The sequence below is a fragment of the Delphinus delphis genome, chromosome 13, assembly GCF_949987515.2.
Source record: "Delphinus delphis chromosome 13, mDelDel1.2, whole genome shotgun sequence".
Lineage (NCBI taxonomy): Eukaryota > Metazoa > Chordata > Mammalia > Artiodactyla > Delphinidae > Delphinus > Delphinus delphis.
In genome coordinates this window covers 37,148,885-37,170,930 of record NC_082695.1, presented here as the reverse complement: position 1 = coordinate 37,170,930, position 22,046 = coordinate 37,148,885, and the positions used below count along the sequence as shown (strand labels likewise).

At 38.4% G+C, this 22,046-nt stretch overlaps 1 protein-coding gene across 5 annotated transcripts in view; it reads right to left on the bottom strand.

Moving 5' to 3' along the window:
* Positions 1–22,046, bottom strand: part of YES1 (YES proto-oncogene 1, Src family tyrosine kinase) — a 99,860-nt gene that overhangs the window by 3,629 nt on the left and 74,185 nt on the right. For all 5 annotated transcript variants that reach the window (XM_060028755.1, XM_060028753.2, XM_060028750.1 and 2 more), the window contains exons 3-10: positions 17,963–18,062; positions 14,209–14,307; positions 12,068–12,171; positions 11,831–11,980; positions 10,709–10,864; positions 10,361–10,540; positions 4,430–4,506; positions 3,113–3,266 (exon numbers count right to left, since the gene is read on the bottom strand). In XM_060028755.1, the coding sequence (XP_059884738.1) occupies positions 3,113–3,266; positions 4,430–4,506; positions 10,361–10,540; positions 10,709–10,864; positions 11,831–11,980; positions 12,068–12,171; positions 14,209–14,307; positions 17,963–18,062 (1,020 nt within the window). The remainder of the gene's footprint in view (positions 1–3,112; positions 3,267–4,429; positions 4,507–10,360; positions 10,541–10,708; positions 10,865–11,830; positions 11,981–12,067; positions 12,172–14,208; positions 14,308–17,962; positions 18,063–22,046) is intronic.

The window sequence follows — 22,046 nt, the reverse complement described above, 5'->3', positions numbered from 1 at the left end:
GCAAGGTTAATTTTTTGTCACTATCCCTACTGTACATGTCATCAGTGTCAAATTCTTCAAAAGTACAAGATACATGGGAAAATTTTCTTTAATACTATTTAAAATTTGCATTAATAAAAATCACATTTCTTCCTGATAAGATATTCAATGACAGAATGGCTGATGGGGATAGAAAATTATTCAAGAAAATAGAGGTGGGGGGCGTCCCTGGTGGCGCAGTGGTTAAGAATCCGCCTGCCAATGCAGGGGACACGAGTTCAAGCCCTGGTCCAGGAAGATCCCACATGCCATGGAGCAACTAAGCCCGTGCACCACAACTACTGAGCCTGTGCTCTAGAGCCCGCAGGCCACAACTACTGAAGCCCATGCGCCTAGAGCCCGTGCTCCGCGACAAGAGAAGCCACTGCAATGAGAAGCCCGTGCACCTCAACAAAGAGTAGCCCGCGCACAGCAACAAAGACCCAACGCAGCCATAAATAAATAAATAAATAATTTTTTTAAAAAAAGAAAAGAGAGGTAAAAACTCTAGTAAGAAGCAACCAAATACATGGGTTATAGGATCTATAACTTTTAAGTCAGTCTAGCTCCTAGTAGTTCTGTTGGTTGCCAAGAACCTATTCTATCGGTTCTAACGTCTACTGGTTTTCAACCACAATCTCCTTTCTAAATATTTTATGATATCTCTCTGGAAAATTTTATTGTACTATCATTTTTAAAAGCCTAAAAGACTAAAAAATATTTAGTCAAACATTTAGTGTATACTTACTTTTTATGCACAAGACATTATGCTAATTGTTATAGGAGACACAAAAACATAGCCTTTGTGACGTTTATACACTTATAGTGAAAATGAGATTATAGGTGTCTTAAATACTTGAAGTTCCTTATATATGTATATAATGTTGTAAAACAGTTCTTTAGATGTTCAAACAGAAGATCAATTTTCATTAGCACAATCACAAAAGGTTTCATTTAAAAAGTGGAGGCTAAGTTTAGTCTTAAAGAATGCTTAGAATTTTTGCAGGTAAAGATTAAAGAACAATAGGAAGATATTTCAGCTGGAGGGAACAGCACAAACGTATGGAGATTGAAAAGAAAGCACTGTGTTGAAGACAGGGTTTCTCAACCTGGGGACTACTGGCATTTGGGGCTGGATAATTCTCTGCTTGGTCGGGGCTAGCTTGTACTTTGCAGGGTGTTTAGTGGTATGCTGGGCCGCCCCCAGTAGATGCCAGTAGCAACCTCCCAGTTGTAACAACTAAAAATGTCTAAAGGGACTTCTCTGGCGGTCTAGTGGTTAAGACTCTGCACTTCCACTGCAGGGGGCACAGGTTCGATCCCTGATCGGAGAACTAAGACCCCTCATGGTGCGTGGTGCAGCCAAAAAAATAAGTAATAAAATAAAAATAAAAATGTCTCAAGAGGTTGCCAAATGTCCCTCGGCGAGCAGTACCACCACCCCTGGTTGAGAACTGTGATTTAGGGAACAGTTCCCTAAATCAGTGGTACTCAAACAGTGGTTTGCGTACCAATATGGTCAGTGACAAAAAGATACAGTCCAATGAAAAAAAGAGAAAAAAGATCACACATCAATTCATAAAGCTAAAATCACTAATTTATAGGTATATTCTTTATTCTGAGATTACATTCTTCCTGCTTGTGTAGTGTTAAAATGCTCTTTCTTTTATGAAATGATGGTAATAGTGGATAGCTGAGAAAAGGTTTTTTTGGTATATCTACTAAATAAATCTTTGCTAACCTTTACGTTGGTCTTACTAGTTTGTATTGAAATAGTCTGTTTATAATTCAGTTGCAGACAGACATTAGTCAGTGAGCTCCCTGACAGCAGAAATCATGCCTCTTACAGCTGTGCCCTGATGTCCAGCACGTGGAAGGACTCAAATGTCTGTTAAAGACAAGCTGGAACTAGACAGTAGGAGATGATGAATGCCAAGGTATCTTTTTTATAGGTGTGGAGGCCTGAAGGTTTCATCAGGATGAACAACCTATGTGCTGATCTGCACTCGACCTTACTTACTCTCTGCCTGTCAAAGTTACACTCTTTCTTTTCATAGTGGACTGAGCGTCCACTATGTTAGGTAATGTCAGGCACTCTACATCTATTAATGCATTAAGTTTCACAACAATCTTGAAAAGTAAGTATTACCATCTAATATTTATAAGTGAGGAGACTGAGGCCCAGTCAAAAAGGTTAGGTAACTTGGGTGAAATCTCTGGGCTAACAGGAGATGGAACTGGAACTCAAAAACCCATACTCTTGAACATATGTATATATATAACTGATTCATTTTGTTGTAAAGCAGAAACTAACACACTATTGTAAAGCAATTATACTCCAATAAAGATGTTAAAAAAAATTAAAAAAATAAAAAAAATAAAGAGGGAGGAAAGACACAACCTTGACTTTAAAAAAAACCAAAAACCATACTCTTTCTGTATGCATATATTTTGTCCTTTAAATGTATACTGAATGAGAGCTCAGAGAGATAGACACCAAATAAAAGAAGTGACCTGTTGTAATTTCTGTAAGCTCCCCTCCCTCACTGTTTACAGTGTCAATCTTATAAGTGTTTTTATTTACTACAATTTTATATATAATAAAGAATTATTGTAAATCTGGCACGGAACTGGTTTCCAAAGCCTTTATAAAATTGTATGCTATTTCTTAATACATTAACTCCTAGTCCTTAGTGTAGTAAAAACTGGATGGTTCTGAAGTTCGTTACAAAAGTTATTTTAAAATGTTTCTTATTTGTTGGCATGCCAAAGGAAGTGTGAAGAGAATACTGCTTGCTATATTTATAATGCAAAGAACACCCACAGTTAGATTCTTCCTTGGGGGAAATAACTATCAGAAAGCCACAGTACTATGCACCGTGTATAATTTTATGAATAAAAATCAATGTTTTTATGACTTTTTTTTTCTTTTCCTTTCTTTTTTATTGGAGTACAGTTGCTAATGTTTCTATGACTCTTCTGAGCAGACCGAGAGCTGTTCTTCTTATTCTGTAAAACCCTGTATATTCAAAAGAATGGTAAGAAAAATCCATCGAAAATGAGGTTACAAGCATTTATTAAAAAGCCATTTTACCTTGTCTAGCTGTATACTCATTGTCTTCAATTAACCTTGCTAAGCCAAAATCTGCTATTTTGCACACAAGGTTTTCTCCTACAAGAATGTTAGCAGCCCGAAGATCTCGATGAATATAGTTCATTCTTTCAATATATGCCATACCATCAGCAATCTTGGGAAGAAAAAAAACATATGATACAAAGGGAAGGAGGGAGAGGACAATTCTGGTTAATGTTAAGCCAGATCGCTGAAGAATCATATATCTTCAAAAGAGATGATGGTAATGGGGCATAGTCTAGCAGATAATAATAAGAACAGAAAACCTTTTAATGGAGTGGGTGGAGGGAGAGGAGGATATGGAGGGAGAGAGAGGGAAGGAGAGAAGGAGAGGGGATAGGGGAGTAGGAGAAAGGCCCACAAAGCCTGAAGCATTTACCTGGCCCTTTCCAGAAACAGTTTGCTGGCCCCTAGTATAGAGGGGCTCAGAGCCTTGAGCTCAGGTGTGTGGACGAGGCTTGACATATGCTAAAGTCTCACAGGTACGGTTTCTTGGTATAAAGTTTCTCTAAATTGTTAGATCCCATGGACATCTGGACACTCACTGAGAGAAGAGTCTTAGACCCAATGTGTCAACCAAAGCCAATAAAAGGCCCCTTGAATACCTATCACACACCTGAATATAACTTTTAATAGTTTTCAGATCCAGAATAGTAAAACTATCCCATCTTTAACTGTATACTGCCATCGTAATTCTTGTTTTGGACTATATTAAATAAGAAATTCAGCATATACTTTATCTTTATTTATTTATTTAAAGACCAATATTATTAATTATTTTAGGTATATTACTTTCCAACCTTCTATCCTGGTAGGATCAGTATGATTCTATGTTGCTTAATATCTGCCTATCTATGGCATCCCACTCCCAGCTTTGTTCAGGGCCTTTTGCAGCACACACTTTAGATTTCTAATATTTTCTTTGGAATAGCGATCATTCATTGACTTAAAATTTATCTACTGAAATATAAATACATATAGATTTTATACTTGTGGATGCATATGTTTCTGAAAGGCCATATGATACAGGAAAGCACTGTACTGGGAGTTACTTACCTGATTCTAATACTAATAAGTTATATGACTTTTAGATACCTGGGTCCTCAAGATACTACAGTATCTGTAACATACGAGTTCAGACTGGATTATCTGTAATGTTCCTCCCAGCTATAAAATTCCATGATTTCACTATTTGAACAATAGTATCTACTAAGATTAGTTTACATTTTTAATGTACACTTGCAATTCAAATGGACACATGTATAAACACACAAGTACCTGAGCAGCCATGTCAACCAGTTGTGGGAGCTTCAAGTACTTTCCATCTCCCTCCTTCAGGAAATCTAATAAGCTCCCTGTAACAGACAGCAAGACATTCATAAAAAATAAGCAAATCTTAAATCAGAATTGCAACAAACATTCCCCTACCTCCAAACAAATCATATCACAATACAAAACTTCAGCTTTTTATTCTTCAATATTTTTTGCAGCTTTGGAATTTCTGAATAATTATCTTTAAGATTCTAGAAGAGGGCCCTAAACTGAATTTTTTAAAACTTCTGATAACATGAAAAAAAAAGGGAAAATGCAATCATCTCACCAGATTACAGACATTCTTTCCTTGTTTGCTTTGATCAAAATCAGCCCAATTTTTAGTCAAAAAGTAGTATTAGATACTTATATTTTTAAGTCAATCTGTAACAAGAGCTCAGACAACTTGAGGACATCTTGGGGTACTTGAAACTAAAGCTAGGTGGCTAAATAAATGAGTTGATATGAAGTGTTAGTACAACCAACTTCTCTCAATTTTAGCAGAAGATACCATGCAACAGCAAAGTACTATGCATTACAGCAGAGATAAAGGTTGGAAAGAAAACGTCTAATTGCTATTCTATTACAGGTTAAAAACTTACCATGTACCTGAATTTAATCAAGAGAAAATATCAGACAAACCCAAATTAAGGCACATTTTATGAAGCAACTTTGTTCTCTTAAAAAAATAATGTTATGAAAGACAAGAAAAGCTGAGGACTGCTCCAGATTAAAGGAGACTAAAGAGATGGATGACTAAAAGCAATGCATGACCACGCACTGGATACCAGATCGGTGGGCGGGGTGGGGGGGACTGCTATAATCGTCACTGGGACAATCGGTGAAATCTGAATATGAACGGTATTTTAGGCAACAAAATTGTAACCATGTTACATTTCTTGAATTTGATCATTGTACTGTGGTTATGTAAGACAATGTTCTTGTCTTCAGAAGACAAACTCAAGTATTTAGAGGTAAAGCAAGCATAACGTCTGCAACGTACTCTCAAATGGTTCGGGAAAAAACCCTCACATTTATTCATACATATATATAGCACTGGCCGAATCTGGCTGAAACATACATGGGAATTCTTTGTATTATTTTTGCAATTGTTCTGTAAGTTTAAAAGTACTTCAAAATAAAAGTAAAATAAAACAAAAAACAAGGCAAGGCAAAGAAAGCCCTTTCCGTGTTGACAGGACTATGAAGCAAGACATAGTCATGACTTAGTATCTTCATTTATAGAGATTCAAAGTCAGGGAATCTCTCTCTTCCTCTGGTCCGTCTATGGCAGGGAGGACATGTTACTGTGTTTCTCCATTTATCTGCCCTTTCAAATATTTACTGAGGGTCTACTACATGTGAGGCACTGTAAAAGGCATAGAAGATACAAAGATAAATAAGCTCTTAAAATACTATATGGAAGTATAGTATATAGATCTAGAAACTATATGGACACAAATAAATATTGTCCAGTAGGTGTTATAAAAGTTACTGTAAAAACTACAGTGGAGACACGATGGATCTGGTTAATTCTATGGAAAAATCAGGAAAGGCTTCACAGAGGAGATGCATCTTGAAGAAGAATGGGGTCAGATAGAGAATTCCAGGAAGACAGAATAACAAGTACAAAGGCAGTAATTCATGAAACGGCACAGTAAGTTCAAGGAACTGAAAACGGTCCTTCCTATGCAAGAACATGGGCACAAAGATGGGAACTGATGAGAAAGAGGCTGCAGGAGTCAGAACACAGAAGGCAATGCATAAATGGACTTTATCTTTTTTATATGAAGTTTTATAGAGAAGCAATATGATCAGATTTATGTTGAAAAAGCAATCACTCCAATTTGATGAATGATATTGTACTAAAACTGCATAAAAGGAATAAGTTTAAAAGTTCCTGCAGTAGTCTAGGAAAGAGTGAGAAGAGGAACATTTCCAGAGGCACTTAATAAATGGAATTAACAGTCCACAATGGACTATTATTACATAAGGGGGTGGGAAAGTGAAGACTGCGGGGCCTCATTGCCAAAGTCTGTGTTTCTAACAAGTGTCCAGGTGATGCTACTGCTGCCGCACCCAATGTTCCAGAGTCTCTTTCCCCTTTCCAAAAATGGCAAGTACAAGAATATTCACTGCAGCACTGTCTGTGATGGTGCAAACTAAAAGCAACCTAAATGTTCATTGGGAAAGGAATGAATAAACAATGGAACACTCATACAGAATTTCATTCAATAGTTAAAAGTACACAAATGAGATCTTCCCTTATCCACATGAATAACTCTCAAGCACGTGATGCTGAATGAAAATAAAGCTGGTTAAATTTATGTAATTTAAAAATATACAAATACTGTTAATAGGTTAACTATATATTAGTAAAAGTATATCAACAGGAAAAACAGAGATGGGAAAAGCAACAACTTCAAAACTGAGGTTACCTCTGAAGGGAATGGGCTCAAGGAGGGGTAAAAACAAGGATTAAGTTAGATCTTTAATGTGTTGTTTCCTTAGTAGAAAGATCTGAAGCAAATATGGCAAAATGTAAACATTAGTTAAATTTGGATGGTAGGGACATGGGTGTTATGGTATTCTTTGTATGTTTGAAATATTCTGTAATTTAAAAAGAGTAAAATGGCTAGTTAGGAAGTAAAGATGTAATACTGTCTTCTTTAAAGAATCCTGGGGCTTCCCTGGTGGTGCAGTGGTTAAGAATCCACCTGCCAACGCAGGGGGACAGGGGTTCAAGCCCTGATCCCGGAAGATCCCACATGCCACAGAGCAACTAAGCCCGTGCGCCACAACTACTGAGCCTGCTCTAGAGCCCGCGAGCCATAACTACTGGAGGCCATGTGCCTAGAGCCTGTGCTCCGCAACAAGAGAAGCCACTGCAGTGAGAAGCCCACACACCGCAACAAAGAGTAGCCCTCACTTGCCGCAACTAGAGAAAGCCCATGCACAGCAATGAAGACCCAATGCAGCCCAAAATAAATAAATAAATTTAAAAAAAAAAAAGAATCTTGGCTGTGAAGGGAAGCAAAAGGTAAAGAGAAGTCAGTGAAAAGCAGATGTTGGGACCAAGAGAGGGTTTTCTTTTTAAACGAAAGGAAGGATTTAACTGTCCTTAAACATAGGAAAGAACACTTCTTTTTCTTAGCCTGCAAGACAGACTGATGTTATATAAATACACTGCATGACAATGTTGAATATACAGAAAGAAGCAAAAGCTACAGTTCTTTGTTTCAGGATTTAGAATCTAGATAAGGAGCCATGATCAATCCACTATGTAGAACATCATTCAGTGTAATGATAATTGCTAAAACAGTGCAAAGGCTGCAGAGCACAGAAATCCAGGACTGGAATGTGTGTTATTTTGACAATTCTTTTTTTCTGATCTTTAATTACAACAAATCCCCCCCCCCCTTAAAAGTTTCTTATATCCATTTATCAGAACATTTTGGATCATATCAGTGGGTCCTTAACCTTTTTTTGGTCATGGGTTATTTTGAGAATCTGATGAATGAGAGTCTATGGACTCTCTTTCTAGAAAAACATACATAACTGTGCAAAGATTGACAGAGAACTTCAGAGGAAGTTCACTGACCCTCTGAAGCTCATTCATGGCAGAGAGAGCATGTATTTGATAAGTAATTATGAAACCAATTCAGAGCAGTCCTTAAGTCGGTCTCATATACCTCTCTGGCCTTATTTCCAACGAGTTACCTTCTATACTTTCCACTACCCATGGTTTTGTTCCCCATTTCCTCATAGCTCTGCAGAAAAATACTGGTACCCTTCACTTTACTTATTCATGTCCTTCATAATCTTAAAGGGTATTTCAAGACTTGTCTTTTCTACTGATATTTCTCATTTTATTCCAACCTATGTTATCTCTTCCTCAATTTCTATGTTACTTACTGAATGTGTCAAAACACCTAGAAATCCATTATGCTTTGAACTTGTTTGTTGATAGCGAGCTGTTATTTACTTTTATACTGAAAATTAACTTATCGGGTTAGGTCTTTTCTCTCTTAATTCAATGTAAGTTGGTTAGATGGCTTTATTTCTTTGATACCTTATAATACTGGCACACTGTTTATATATTAGAAGCATTCAATACATTTTAATTGTTAACAATTTCTAGAGCATTCTGATTATAAAGAGAACACACGAAGCAATGAGTCTGGATAGATTATGGAGGGCCAAGTTCTAAGTGCCTGAATAGCAAGATGGGGAATTACAGAGTTTAAAACTAGAAGGGCCTCTCTCACCTCCCTGCTTCCAAGATGACCAAGAAAAGAAGGAATAATGGTCACCCCAAAAAGGGCCGCGGCCACGTGCAGCCTATTCGCTGCACCAACTGTGCCCGATGTGTGCCCAAGGACAAGGCCATTTAAGAAGCTCATCATTCGGAACATCGTAGAGGCTGCAGCTGTCAGGGACATTTCCGAAGCGAGTGTTTTCAACGCCTGTGTGCTTCCCAAGCTGTATGTGAAACTGCATTACTGGGTGAGTTGTGCCATTCACAGCAAGGTAGTCAGGAATCGTTCTCGGGAAGCCCAGAAAGACCGAACACCTCCACCCCGATTTAGACCTGCGGGTGCTGCCCCATGACCTCCGCCAAAGCCCATGTAAGACGCTAAGTCCTTAAAGACTAAAGAAATAGTGTCCTCTGGAAAGACAATAAAATGGAAATTATATTTAAAAAAAAATTAAAAAACTAGAAGGGGCATTTGTGATCTTGTATACTAAACCTCCCATCTAGAAATAATCCTAACCCAGCAATCTGACAACATAGACTTCTACCATATTCCCCAATTAAATACTTCTTGAAATCAATATACAAAGCTAAACGGACCATTAGCTTTATCTCCACTATATTCTTATGCTATCAATATCCTGATTTAAACTTTCTCCTTGCCCCTTTTCTCCCTTCTAGTTCATCTAATGTACTCTGACATGGGATATTTGGCAGTTGTTTGAAGTAGAGATTCTTTGCCAAAAGTGCCATGTGCTTTGGGAGCTTTAGGTAATGTTTTGGCTCTCAATTAGCAGGCTGTGTCAATTCTTAACTTTTGGTTTTTCTGTTTCTTTTGGGGGGAAATATTTTCTTATGGTCAATGTGTAGCTTGTAGTTGGTCCTGTCACCACTAGATGGAACTACATCACTGATCAAGATGGACAAATGGTGAGGGATGACTCCATCAGTGGCTCTGACTAATGACTCATTAAGACTAAAAAAAGGAGATAAAATTCAAGAGGATAAAAAGCAGGCCTGTCAGCAAGCATATTTGGTGACTTACTAGTTCCTCTTCTAATGCATCATCAGCAAAGGGAAAGAGAGAAGAGCGACAGCCTTCCCTTCTTTCCCTGGCCCTAACCAACCCTGTTACTGAAGATCCCACACCTTGGGGTCTGGGGTTTGGAGAAATGGAGAAATTTCAGTTGACAGTAGTGGCAAAAAGCAGTTTCTAGGATTTCTGAGTGAGATTATATTAAAACTAGATAAAGTTAATTTTCTTAACTTTACCTGATTTCTTTGCTTTAGTACTAAAAATATAAATAGCTTTCTGATTGCATTATTTTAAATCAACTAGTGTGAATACTTCTTTTCTTTTTCACCTTCCCAGCTATTCCACTGACTTTAGTCAAATGGAATGAAGGACTATTTACTTTCAAAATAAATTCAGGGCCTTATTTCCTTTTTAAACTCCGTACTATCATTTGGAATAACTGGAGCTAATTTCCATTAAACAAAATGTCAGGTTTTCTCTTTTCACATGTCTACATAAAAAATCTTAAGTTAGAAAATACAGTAAAAATCTGGATGCATAAAAACAGATGAAGACCTAAAATTTATTAACAACATGAATACCCCATGAAATACTAACATACACATACCTTTTGACATAAATTCAGTGACAATGTAAATTGGCTCTTCAGAAACAACAGCATATAGTGGAACAAGTTTATCATGTCTTAACTTTTTCATTATCTGAGCCTCTTGAAGAAAAGCTTCTGGCATCATTGTACCTGGTTTTAGTGTTTTGATTGCAACTTTTGTGGTTCCATTCCATGTTCCTAGAGAAACAACCCATATTTCACTATTTTAACCTATATTTTAAGAGATTTACAACAAACTTCAATGAGCAGCAGTAACCTCAAATATTTCAACATATCTTATCATAAATTGGGGCATTTTCATCTATGTCTAAACAATGACAAAAAACAAAAGTTCAGGCTCCTTACCCATCCATACTTCACCAAAACATCCTTGTCCTAGTTTAACCTCCAGTCGCAAAGATTCTCGAGGGATTTCCCAAGCATCTTTTGCTAGACCTTGAGTCTGGGGTTTCACAGTTGGACACACAGTTGTTAACTTATGGCATAAACCATCAGCATGTTCTAGATAAATGAATAAACTACACTGTAAAATGAATAACTTACAAAAATTAAGGTACATATAATTGTACCAGTGTTTTTAAAAGTTTAAATTATAGGAAATAAAAACAATGTCCTATCAGTTTTATTACAAAAGCACAAACACAAAAAGGGAGTTGCATAAAAGAAGCAAAACATACAAGAAGTCAAACATTTTATTAAATACATTTTAAAAGTTATTATTTATTATGTCCCATTATGTCCCAGCTATTGTGCTAATTCAGCCCTTTACAAATATCTCATATAAATAAAAGAGACTTAGAAAACTTAAGCAACTTTCACAAGGTGACCCAGTAAATACATGATAGAGATGGGTTTCAAACCCTAGATCTGACTGCCTCCAAAGTTCTGCTTTTGACCACTGTGCTTCATTTCTTCCCAAAGAGAATGTTACCATTAATTGTTATTTCTAAAAACCACAAGTGAGGAACTTCCCTGGTGGTGCAGTGGTTAAGAATCTGCCTGCCAATGCAGGGGACACAGGTTCGATCCCTGGTCTGGGAAGATCCCACATGCCGCGGAGCAACTAAGCCTGTGCGCCACAACTACTGAGCCTGTGCTCTAGAGCCCGTGCGCCACAACTACTGAGACTGCATGCCACAACTACTGAAGCCTGCACGCCTAGAGCCCTTGGTCCACAACAAGAGAAGCCCCTGCAATGAGGAACCTGTGCACTGCAATGAAGAGTAGCCCCCGCTCTCCGCAACTAGAGAAAGCCCACGTGCAGCAACGAAGACCCAATGCAGCCAAAAAAAAAAAATGAACCCAACTCAATAGTATTATCTGTTCCTCATTTTAAAACTAAAATACATTGGGCACATACTGTGTATAAAGTAGCATGTTAGACCTTAAGAGACATGAAGACATGGATGCTGTCCTCATAAAATTGAACATGAGGAAATAATTTTCACCCTTGAAATATTCACGTACCTGTATAGTGTTTTACCAATTTCTGCAGAGTATCAAATTGTGCTCTGGTTGTGATATAGTATCCACCATTGTCAAGTTTCCTAATTTTGTAGTGTTTCACATTGTCACCCCTTACCTCATCCCAATCACGAATAGAGAGGGAATAAGCACCTAGAAGGGAAAATGAACACTTCTACTATACCTTTCTTAAAATACTGCCCAAGAAAATTTTTATACTTATATTAACAATATTCATACCTTTAGTAGTTTCACTCTCTCTTACTAAGAAAATACCTCGTTGATTCCCAGGATTCAGAAGTAATCTTTCAGCATCTTTTCTCCCCATTTTGCCAAAATACCATCTGGAAAAAAAAATGAGTAGTGTTCTAAGTTAGAAGGGTGTAATAAGCATCAGAAAAATTATACATAGATATTAGTAAGAATGGAGTGGGATAGGGAGGATGACAAAGAACAGAACACAGCTTTAAAATACAGTAAAACAGAATGAAAGATCTTTCTTAAATATTACAAGTATTACTATCAGAATATATTGTCATAGTATTTTCATGTATTAACTACTCAACAAGTCTCTTAAACTCCACCTGGCAGTCACAGGAACCGTAAATATAGAAGGAAAGGCAACAATGACAGTCTTTTAGTCAATGACAGATGAAAATATTAAGATTATAGTAGGAAGAGTAAAAGTGGTTCTCTGGCAACAGTGTGATCATTTGTATTCAGTAAGATGCAAGTAAACCATGTCCAAATTATTAGAGACTCTAAATTACTGTGGGTTCATTTAATACGGTTTTGTGAATAAAAATGCAATTTTTGCTGAGGAGGAGCCACAGAATAATGGAGAAGAAAGACCAAAGGACAAAATGGAAAGTAACAAGTCCCAAAGCAGAACAGAGAGTTATGGAGACAAATTACACATCACTAATAAAAAAGCAAACAAATATTGATAGAGCACCTACTATGTGCAAGATGCTGGGTCAAGTGCTATGATATGAAGATGATGTATTATTTATGGATCCCAGATAAACCTGCTTTGTCATAAAAGTACAGGCATACCTCATTTTATTGTGTTTTGCTTTATTGCGTCTTTTAAAAAATTGTAGGTTTGTGGCAACCCGGTCAAGCAAGTCTATCAGAGTCATTTTTCCAATAGCATTTGCTAACTTCGCGTCTCTGTGTCACATTTTGCTAAGTCTCGCAGTATTTCAAACATTTTCTTCCACATAAGACAGCAAACTTAACTGCTAAATGTTGTGTGTGATCTGACTACTCCACCAACTGGCTGTTTCCCCAACTCCCTCTCCTCATGCCTCCCAACTCCCTGAGATACACAATGTTGAAATTAGGCCAAGTAATAACCCTACAATGGTCTAAGTGTTCCTTTCTCTGAGTGAAAGGAAGAGTCGATCAACATGGCAAACTGTTTTTGATTTATTTTAAGAAACTGCCACAGCCACTCCAGCCATCAGCAGCCACCGCTCTGATCAGCAGCCACCAACATGGAGGCAGGACCCTCTACAGCAAAACAATTATGGCTTGCTGAAAGCTCAGACAATGGTTAGCATTTTTTAGCAATAAAGTATTTTTAATTAAGGTATGTACATAGTTTTTTTAGACATAGACTGTTGCACACTTAATATACCACAGTGTAGTGTAACCATAACTTTTATGCACTGGGAAACCAACTCACTTTACTGCAATACTTGCTTTATTATGGCTGTCTAGAACCAAATCCACAATATCTCCGAGTATGCCTGTAATATGTCACTGAAGGTGAACTTTAACTTTTTGAAAGTTGTAAGAATGGTACTTAGAACTCCCATACACACTCCATCCAGGTTTCCTGTTAACATTTTGCTTTGTCATATTCTCTTTTTCCCTGTGTATGTGTGTTTGTGTGGGTGTGTGTATTTCCTTCTGAACTGAATTGATAGTTGCAAACATGCTGAATCGTTACCTCTAAATGCTTCAGTGTGTACATCCTAAAAGACAAAGATACTCTCTCTCCATAGCCATGGAGCAAGCACCTAAGTCAAGAAGTTAACACTGATACAATAACATCAATGGAGGATAAATTTTTGGCGTGAAAGAGTCTGCAGAATATTAAAAGGGTTAATGCAATTATTTTAAAGTGAAAAAATAAAGGCTAGGGACTAGGCATAATACAGTATTATAAATGCAGATTCATTTATGATCCTACTGTAAGCAAATACTATGGCATTAATTATTAATTTTCAAGTAACATCTCCTATTAATACGATACATTAGCTGTATTAAGACTGGTATGTAATTGCACGTGTGTAAAGTTGTGGCTAAGTAGAATGTGCATTAAGACATTTTAAAAATCAAAATAATTAATAAAATATGAAGCAGTGCCATACTCTTCTGCCTGAATGGAATCTGCAGGGGCTACATAATTGCTAGGGATATAGCCATTCTTTCCTGTAGCAATTGATCTTGCTTCCCACCAGTCTCCTTCCCTGCAACACATAAAACAACAATTACCACAAGGTAGACCACAGCTCAGGACACGATCTATTGCAGTGCCATCTTGTATCTGAAACAGACAAGAAGTATTACTTCCATTTTTATTTATGCATTCATTTGATCAAGAATTAAACTCCAAGAATAATATTTAAAAAATAGGTTAGAGGACATCACTGGTGGCGCAGTGGTTAAGAATCTGCCTGCCAACCCAGGGGACATGGGTTTAATCCCTGGTCCAGGAAGGTCCCACATGTCATGGAGCAACTAAGCCCCTGCACCACGACTACTGAGCCTGCGCTCTAGAACCGTGAGCCACAACTCCTGAGCCCGTGTGCTGCAACTACTGAAGCCTGAGCGCCTAGAGCCTGTGCCCGGCAACAAGAGAAGCCACCACAATGTGAAGCCCGCACACCACCACGAAGGGTAGCCCCTGCTCGCTGCAACTAGAGAAAACCCGCGTGCAGCAACAAAGATCCAACGCAGCCAAAAAAAAAAAAAAAAAAAATAGGTTACATGAATTAAGGGAATAAGGCCAAGCAAAATCACAATTGCATTGTTTCTGCTTCAAACCAAAAAACAAAACAAAAACCCTAAAAAACAAAAAAAAAAACCACTTTAATTTTAGTTATAAAATCTCTTTTTTACGTAACCTAACCTTTCAACCTAAGACAATAAACTATGCTGAATAAAACAATTTGGGAAGTAAATCTTTCAGATTACTCAGTTTCGATGAAATGTTTTCTCATTTAAAAGCTTTACTGAGATATAATTTGTATACCATAAAATTCCCCCATTTAAGATTTTTTAAGAGTTTTGCAGCCGTTACCACTATCAATTTTAGAACATTTTCATCACCCCCAAAAGAAACCCTGTACCCATTAAGAGTTACTTCCTGGGCTTCCCTGGTGGCGCAGTGGTTGAGAGTCTGCCTGCTGATGCAGGGGACACGGGTTTGTGGCCTGGTCCGGGAAGATCCCACATGCCATGGAGCAGCTGGGCCCGTGAGCCATGGCCAATGAGCGTGCGCATCTGGAGCCTGTGCTCCGCAACGGGAGAGGCCACAACAGTGAGAGGCCCTCGTACCACCAAAAAAAAAAAGAAAAAAAGAGTTACTTCCCATCCCACCCCTCCCCCACCATTTCCAACCACTAATCTGCTTTCTATTTCTATGGATATGCCCATTGTGGGGCATTGCATATAAATGGAACAATACAACACCTGGTCTTTTTGACTGGCTTCCTTCACTCAGCATAATTTTTTCAGCATTTATCAGTTGCTCATTCTTTTTTTATTGCTAAATGATTTTCTTTTTTAAAAAAAATTTTTTTATTCTTTTTTTTTTTTTTTTGGCTGCATTGGGTCTTCGTTGCTGCGCGAGGGCGTTCTCTAGTTGTGGTAAGCGGTAGCTGCGGCGAGCAGGGGCTACTCTTCGTTGTGGTATGCGTGCTTCTCGTTGCGGTGGCCTCTCTTGTTGCGGTGAACGGGCCTCAGCAGTTGTGGCTCGTGAGCTCAGGAGTTGTGACTTGCAGGCTCTAGAACGCAGGCTCAGTAGTTGACTCAGTAGTGACTCACGGGCTGCTCTGCGGCATGTGGGATCTTCCCAGACCAGGGATCAAACCCGTGTCCCCTGCACTGGCAGGCGGATTCTTAACCACTGTGCCACCAGGGAAGTCCCAATGATTTTCTTTTTAACAATGCATAAAATTACAATGTTTCTTTCTATCATATTAGGAGAAAAAATTCAGATGCCCTAGAACTACTGTAACCAAAATATTAGCAATGAGCAATAATAAAAAGATTTAATTCCTGTAATAAAGTATATTTACAAGAATGTTATCCATGAACATCCAAATAAGACTAAAGTCAATTCAGAACATGAGAACTACATGTAGTTTGTAATAGATAAGCCTTGACTTTTCCAAAATTAATGTGAAAGGAGAGTATATTATCAATCTGCAATGAGGAAGACATATGGGTTCTGCTACTATAGATTAAATGCATGTTTTGCTTTACCAGAAATAAGTATTGAAAATATTTTGTCTACATTGAAATTTCATAAATTCTTGAGGTGAATCTGATCTTTTAAAAATGAAATGGAAAATCCTTTTGTAATTCAAATGTTTACAAACTCATATACTTGGCTTGTAGCTTCCTAGTATATATTAAGTACGTTCAGATATACAAACTGAAAACTTTGATCCTGATAATCATTCACTGATTCATTCAAACATTCACTGAATATCTTTTAAGTAACAGACCTTACAACAGAGTGTGCTAGAAACAGGTAAAAAGTCCTTATCCTCAAGTAACTCCATCTAGAGCAGGATTTCTCAACCTCCGCACGACTGACACTTTGGGCTGGACAATGCTTTGTGGTGGGGGGGCTGTCCTGTGCACCGCAGGATGCTGAGCAGCATCCCTAGCCTCCATCCACTAGATGCCAGTTGTAGCACCATGGATGTAACAACCAAAAATGTCTCCAGACATGGTCAAATGTCCCCTGGCTGATTCTGCCCCCATGCTGAGAACCACTGGTCTAAAAGGATGATAGGCAAGTGATAAATTTTAATTCAAAACTGTGATGACTGCTATAATTGAGGTTTGCACAGGTTGCTATGTAAACATGTAAGACAGACACCACCAAATCCAGCAGGAGGTGGGGACTGGGCCAGGCAGGAAAGGTAGAAAGCATATCAAGAAAGGCTTCCTTGAGAAAGGACACAGGAATATACACTTTGACGGATGCACAGCGTTGGCCAGATGAAGGAAGAAAAGTGGAGGGACAAGAAGTTACATTCCAGAAAAAAGGAATCGCATGTGTGAAAGCACAGAGAAGGGGAGAACCCCCAGTGTATTCAGAATCATAAATAAGTAATTCACTCTGGCTGGGCAGTGGAGTGAGGAAGGGGAAAAAGCTCAATGAATGACGCCTGCTCTTATTGCTGTTTTATCTTGACAGCAGCCAGTAGCTATTGAAGGATTTTAAAGCCGAGAGACAGAATCACATTTCATGTTCTCAAAAAATAACTGGTAGCAAGTGGGAACAAAGATGGAAGGAAACATGACTGGATGCAAAGAGACCATAAGTGTCTATTCTGAGAAGTTACAAAGTGGTCACTGTGCCTGCTAATGAAATTATGGGATCTATTTTCTGTAACAAGCACTGAATTTTCTATGGTGGCCCACTAAATGACAACAAGTCTGAGAGTCACATAAGGAAACAGCAACGTAACATGGTCAGTTTGGGACTGCAGGAGTTCCTTAGCCTTTTTAGTTTGTTTTTTTAAGAGAAAGAGATTAAGATCTTTAAATCATCTAGTACTTAGATAAATGGGATCATAGAAATATCTTTATAAAGGTTTTTTTTAAGTAAGGTACTTACTTACATATACTCCCTCAATCCTCACTCTTAAATCTCTACTGTTTATGGCAGAACCACAGCAACACCATTTGCAGAAATCATAACTTCTGGCTCCAGCAGTAGTATTATGCCGTATGTCTAAAGAAACCAAATGTATCATCCAATCCAGTGGGCAGAGACCCACGCCCCACTACTCTCGTCTCTGAATCATCATCCAGCTCAGTGGTTTCAGTGTAAAGTAGGCTGTCATTGGTATCTCTCCCCCATAAAATGTTCATAACACTTACGTATTGTTAATTATTTGAAATCTTTCACCCTTCTTAAATGAAAGGTCTTCTGTAGTTCTAGCTTCATAATCATATAAGGCCACAAATACAGTAACACCACCTATTGGGGGAAAAAAAGACCAATGCAAATTATATAGACAAATTAACAACAGAAAAATTTAAAAACATTGCCAACAACAACAAAAAAAGCTTATTAAGCATAGCTCTTTTCCTGGTCTCCAGAATCTATTTTTAAAAGTTGGAGGGGCTTCCCTGGTGGCGCTGTGGTTGAGAGTCTGCCTGCCAATGCAGGGGTCACGGGTTTGAGCCCTGGTCTGGGAATATCCCACATGCCGCGGAGCAACTAAGCCCGTGCGCCACAACTACTGAGGCTGCGCGTCTGAAGCCTCTGCTCCGCAACAAGAGAGGCCACGATAGTGAGAGGCCCGTGCACTGCGATGAAGAGTGGCCCCCACTTGCCGTAACTAGAGAAAGCCCTCGCACAGAAATGAAGACCCAACACAGCCATAAATAAATAAATAAAATTAAAAAAAAAAAAGTTGGAGATTTGGGTTGCTGAAGTTTTCAAGTTATTAAGATGCTATCTTAAGGCCTTCCATGAGACTACTGTACTCTACAAATTCTAAAATTCTATAGACCCAGAGAGACATTTTTAATCTTGATTCACAGCTGCAACATCTCTAGCTTGAAAAGACAAAGTTCAAATCAATTCTTTGGCAGAAAAAGCATTAACGAGTATTATAAACTACTAGCATTGATCATCTCAATTTCTTAAAAACAGTAAGTGAACATTCCCATCCTTAAGACTAATCATTCACTGGATAGCACAGGGAACTCTACTCAATACTCTGTAATGACCCATATGGGAACAGAATTTAAAAAAAGGGTGGATATATGTATAACTGATTCACTTTGCTGTACAGCAGAACACAACACTATAAATCAACTATACTCCAATAAAAATTAATTTAAAAAAAGACTAACAGTAATAACTAGGGTTTTATTAAGATTATTTATTATATTTAACACAAAGATAAAAACAGCATGCTTTTCTTAGAAACTAAATGGTATGGCTGATACGGATTATAAATTCCAAAAGTAATTTTGTCATATAAAGCACTGTATGTAGTTGGTTAAGACATAAGCAACTTAAATAGCCAAACTATTATCTGCAAGCGAAAGAACAGAATCTCATTTATCTGGCTTCTCCCCTGAGGCCCGGTCATATATTAACTACCTATTTGACATCTCAAATGTCTATCAAGCACTTAAAATTTATTAGGTACAAAACAAAGGTGTTGGGCTTCCCTGGTGCTGCAGTGGTTGAGAGTCCGCCTGCCGATGCAGGGGACATGGGTTTGTGCCCCGGTCCGGGAAGATCCCACATGCCCCGGAGCGGCTGGGCCCGTGAGCCATGGCCGCTGAGCCTGCGCGTCCGGAGCCTGTGCTCCGCAAAGGGAGAGGCCACAGCAGGGAGAGGCCCACGTACCGCAAAAAACAAAAAACAAAAAACAAAAAAACCCCACAAAGGTGTTGACTTTTCTCCTCTAACCTGAAGTATTACTGAAGTCTTCCCTACCTCAGCGAACATTACCAGTCAGGTATTCAAGCCAAGTCCATTACCAGCACTGTCAGTTCTACCTCTAAAGTACCTTATCTACTTCCTTTTCATTTCCAGCTCTTCCACCCTAATCCAAGTCCCTGTTATCTCTTACTGGGAAAGTAATAGCCTAACTCACTTCTATATCTGGTTCCCTACATCCACCCTTCACGCAGCTGCCAGAGGGAAGTTTTTAGAAAGGGAATTCAATCGTGCAAATTCTTTACTGAAATCTCTTCAATAACTTCCTTCTAGCTTTGAATAAAACCCATACTTCTTACTATAGTCTATGAGGTCCTGAGAAATCCTGACTCTTCAACCGCATATCATGTAACTCTACCCTCTGCCCATACTAGTCCTCAAACCTGCCAAGCCCATCTGTACCTCCTAAAGTGCATTTGTTATTCTCTCTTCCCAGAAAGCTCTTTTCCCATTTATGCACATATTTAGGTCATTCTCATCAAACCTCAGCTCAAACGATTTCATCTCAAGATGGCTTTCCTTGATCATTTAAAAAGGGCCTTCGCCAATCATTCTAGTTAGTTCCTTCATAGTATTTATGAACCATTAATCATCCTGTTTAGTTGTTTCTATAATTATTATCCAACCCTCATTATAATGTAAACTCCACTGGGGCAGAAATCTTGTTTCTCTTGCTTACAACTCTCTATACCTGGCACACAGACACTCATCAATAAATTAATACCCATGAATGGACTATTTCCCGTAAATAAACTGCTTTAGGTAACTCAAGTATGTCTTCTCAACATTTAATCATTTTGGATTAATATCTTTCCAGAACATATAATCCTGAAAATAAACTTTTACTGGTGACTGAGAAATACCATCATGACCAACTATTACTGAAGTATTTAGAGTTAGGGGACTGGAATTAAGACTATTATTGACTCTTTGATGTCCATAACTTCTCAAATGAACAGTCTAACAGAATTTGTGTATGACATTCTCTAGTCACTATTTTTGGTCTGGAGGTGAGCAGAGTGAAGGGACACATTTATAGTCCATGCTTGTAGAAGAGATTCTTCTTTTGTCCCCTCATGTTGCTCAATTTGGTGCTGGCAGCTGTTTTGCCAAGGCTAAGGATAAAGTGGACACTCCAAGGGCTCCAAGAGAGACACCAAAGAAACTCGAGTCCTTGATGACATCAAGGAACTGCTGGATCAAGGAATCCTGGAGCTCACCCTACCTTTTAAAGCCAGTTGTGCTTTGTTACTCAAGGGAAAAGCATTCCGATAGGGGACCCTTCACAAAAGAACCATCTCTCTTTTTGAAATTTCTGACTACGTTTTTAGAGCATTTCTGACTCCACGAAAGGTTGTTGGCCATCACTTCTTGCTGTTCTCTGAAAAGATATTATAGGGTAAAAAATGAAGTTCTAGAATAGGGCATTAAATCTGTGCCCTCCTGCTTATTATCTGTGACTCTGAAAAAAAAATTATTTAAACACTGAGCCTCAGGATTTTTCTTTTTTCAGTCAGTAGTGTCTAATCGAAAAAACTGTATTATCATCACGAAACTGCCACTTACCTAACATTTATCAAGTAACTACTATAATACTTTAATAATGGCTAGCACTTTACAATCCTCAGAAGTTGTAATATTCTAGAGGGAGGGGTATACATTTTTCAGGGTGGTTGTTTTTTGGCCGTGCTGCACGGCATGTGGGATCCTAAGGTCCCCAACCAGGGATCGAACCTGCGCCCACTGGACTGCCAGGGAAGTCCACAGGAGGGAGGGGTATACTTTTTTTTAAAATAGATCTTTATTGGAGTATAACTGCTTCACAATACTGTCTTTGCTTCTGTTGTACAACAAAGTGAATCAGCTATACGTATACATATAGCCCCATATCCCCTCCCTCTTGAGCCTCCCTCCCACCCTCCCTATCCCACCCCTCTAAGTCATCGCAAAGCACCAAGCTGATCTCCCTGTGCTATGAGGCTGCTTCCCACTAGCTATCTATTTTACATTTGGTAGTGTATATATGTCCATGCTACTCTCACCTCGACCCAGCTTCCCCCTCCCCCACCAGTCCCCAAGTCCATTCTCTATGTCTATGTCTTTATTCCTGCCCTGCAAGTAGGTTCATCAGTACCATTTTTTTCTCTTTAAGATTCCATATATATGTGTTAGCATACAGTATTTTTCTCTTTCTGACTTACTTCACTGCATATGACAGAATCTAGGTCCATCCCCCTCACTACAAATAACTCAATTTCATTTCTTTTTATGGCTGAGTAATATTCCATTGTATATATATGCCACATCTTCTTTATCCAGTCATCTGTTGATGGACACTTAGGTTGCTTCCATGTCCTGGCTATTGTAAATAGAGCTGCAATGAACACTGTGGTACATGACTCTTTTTGAATTATGGTTTTCTCAGGGTATATGCCCAGCAGTGGGATTGCTGGGTCATATGGTAGTTCTATTTGTAGTTTTTTAAGGACCCTCCATACTGTT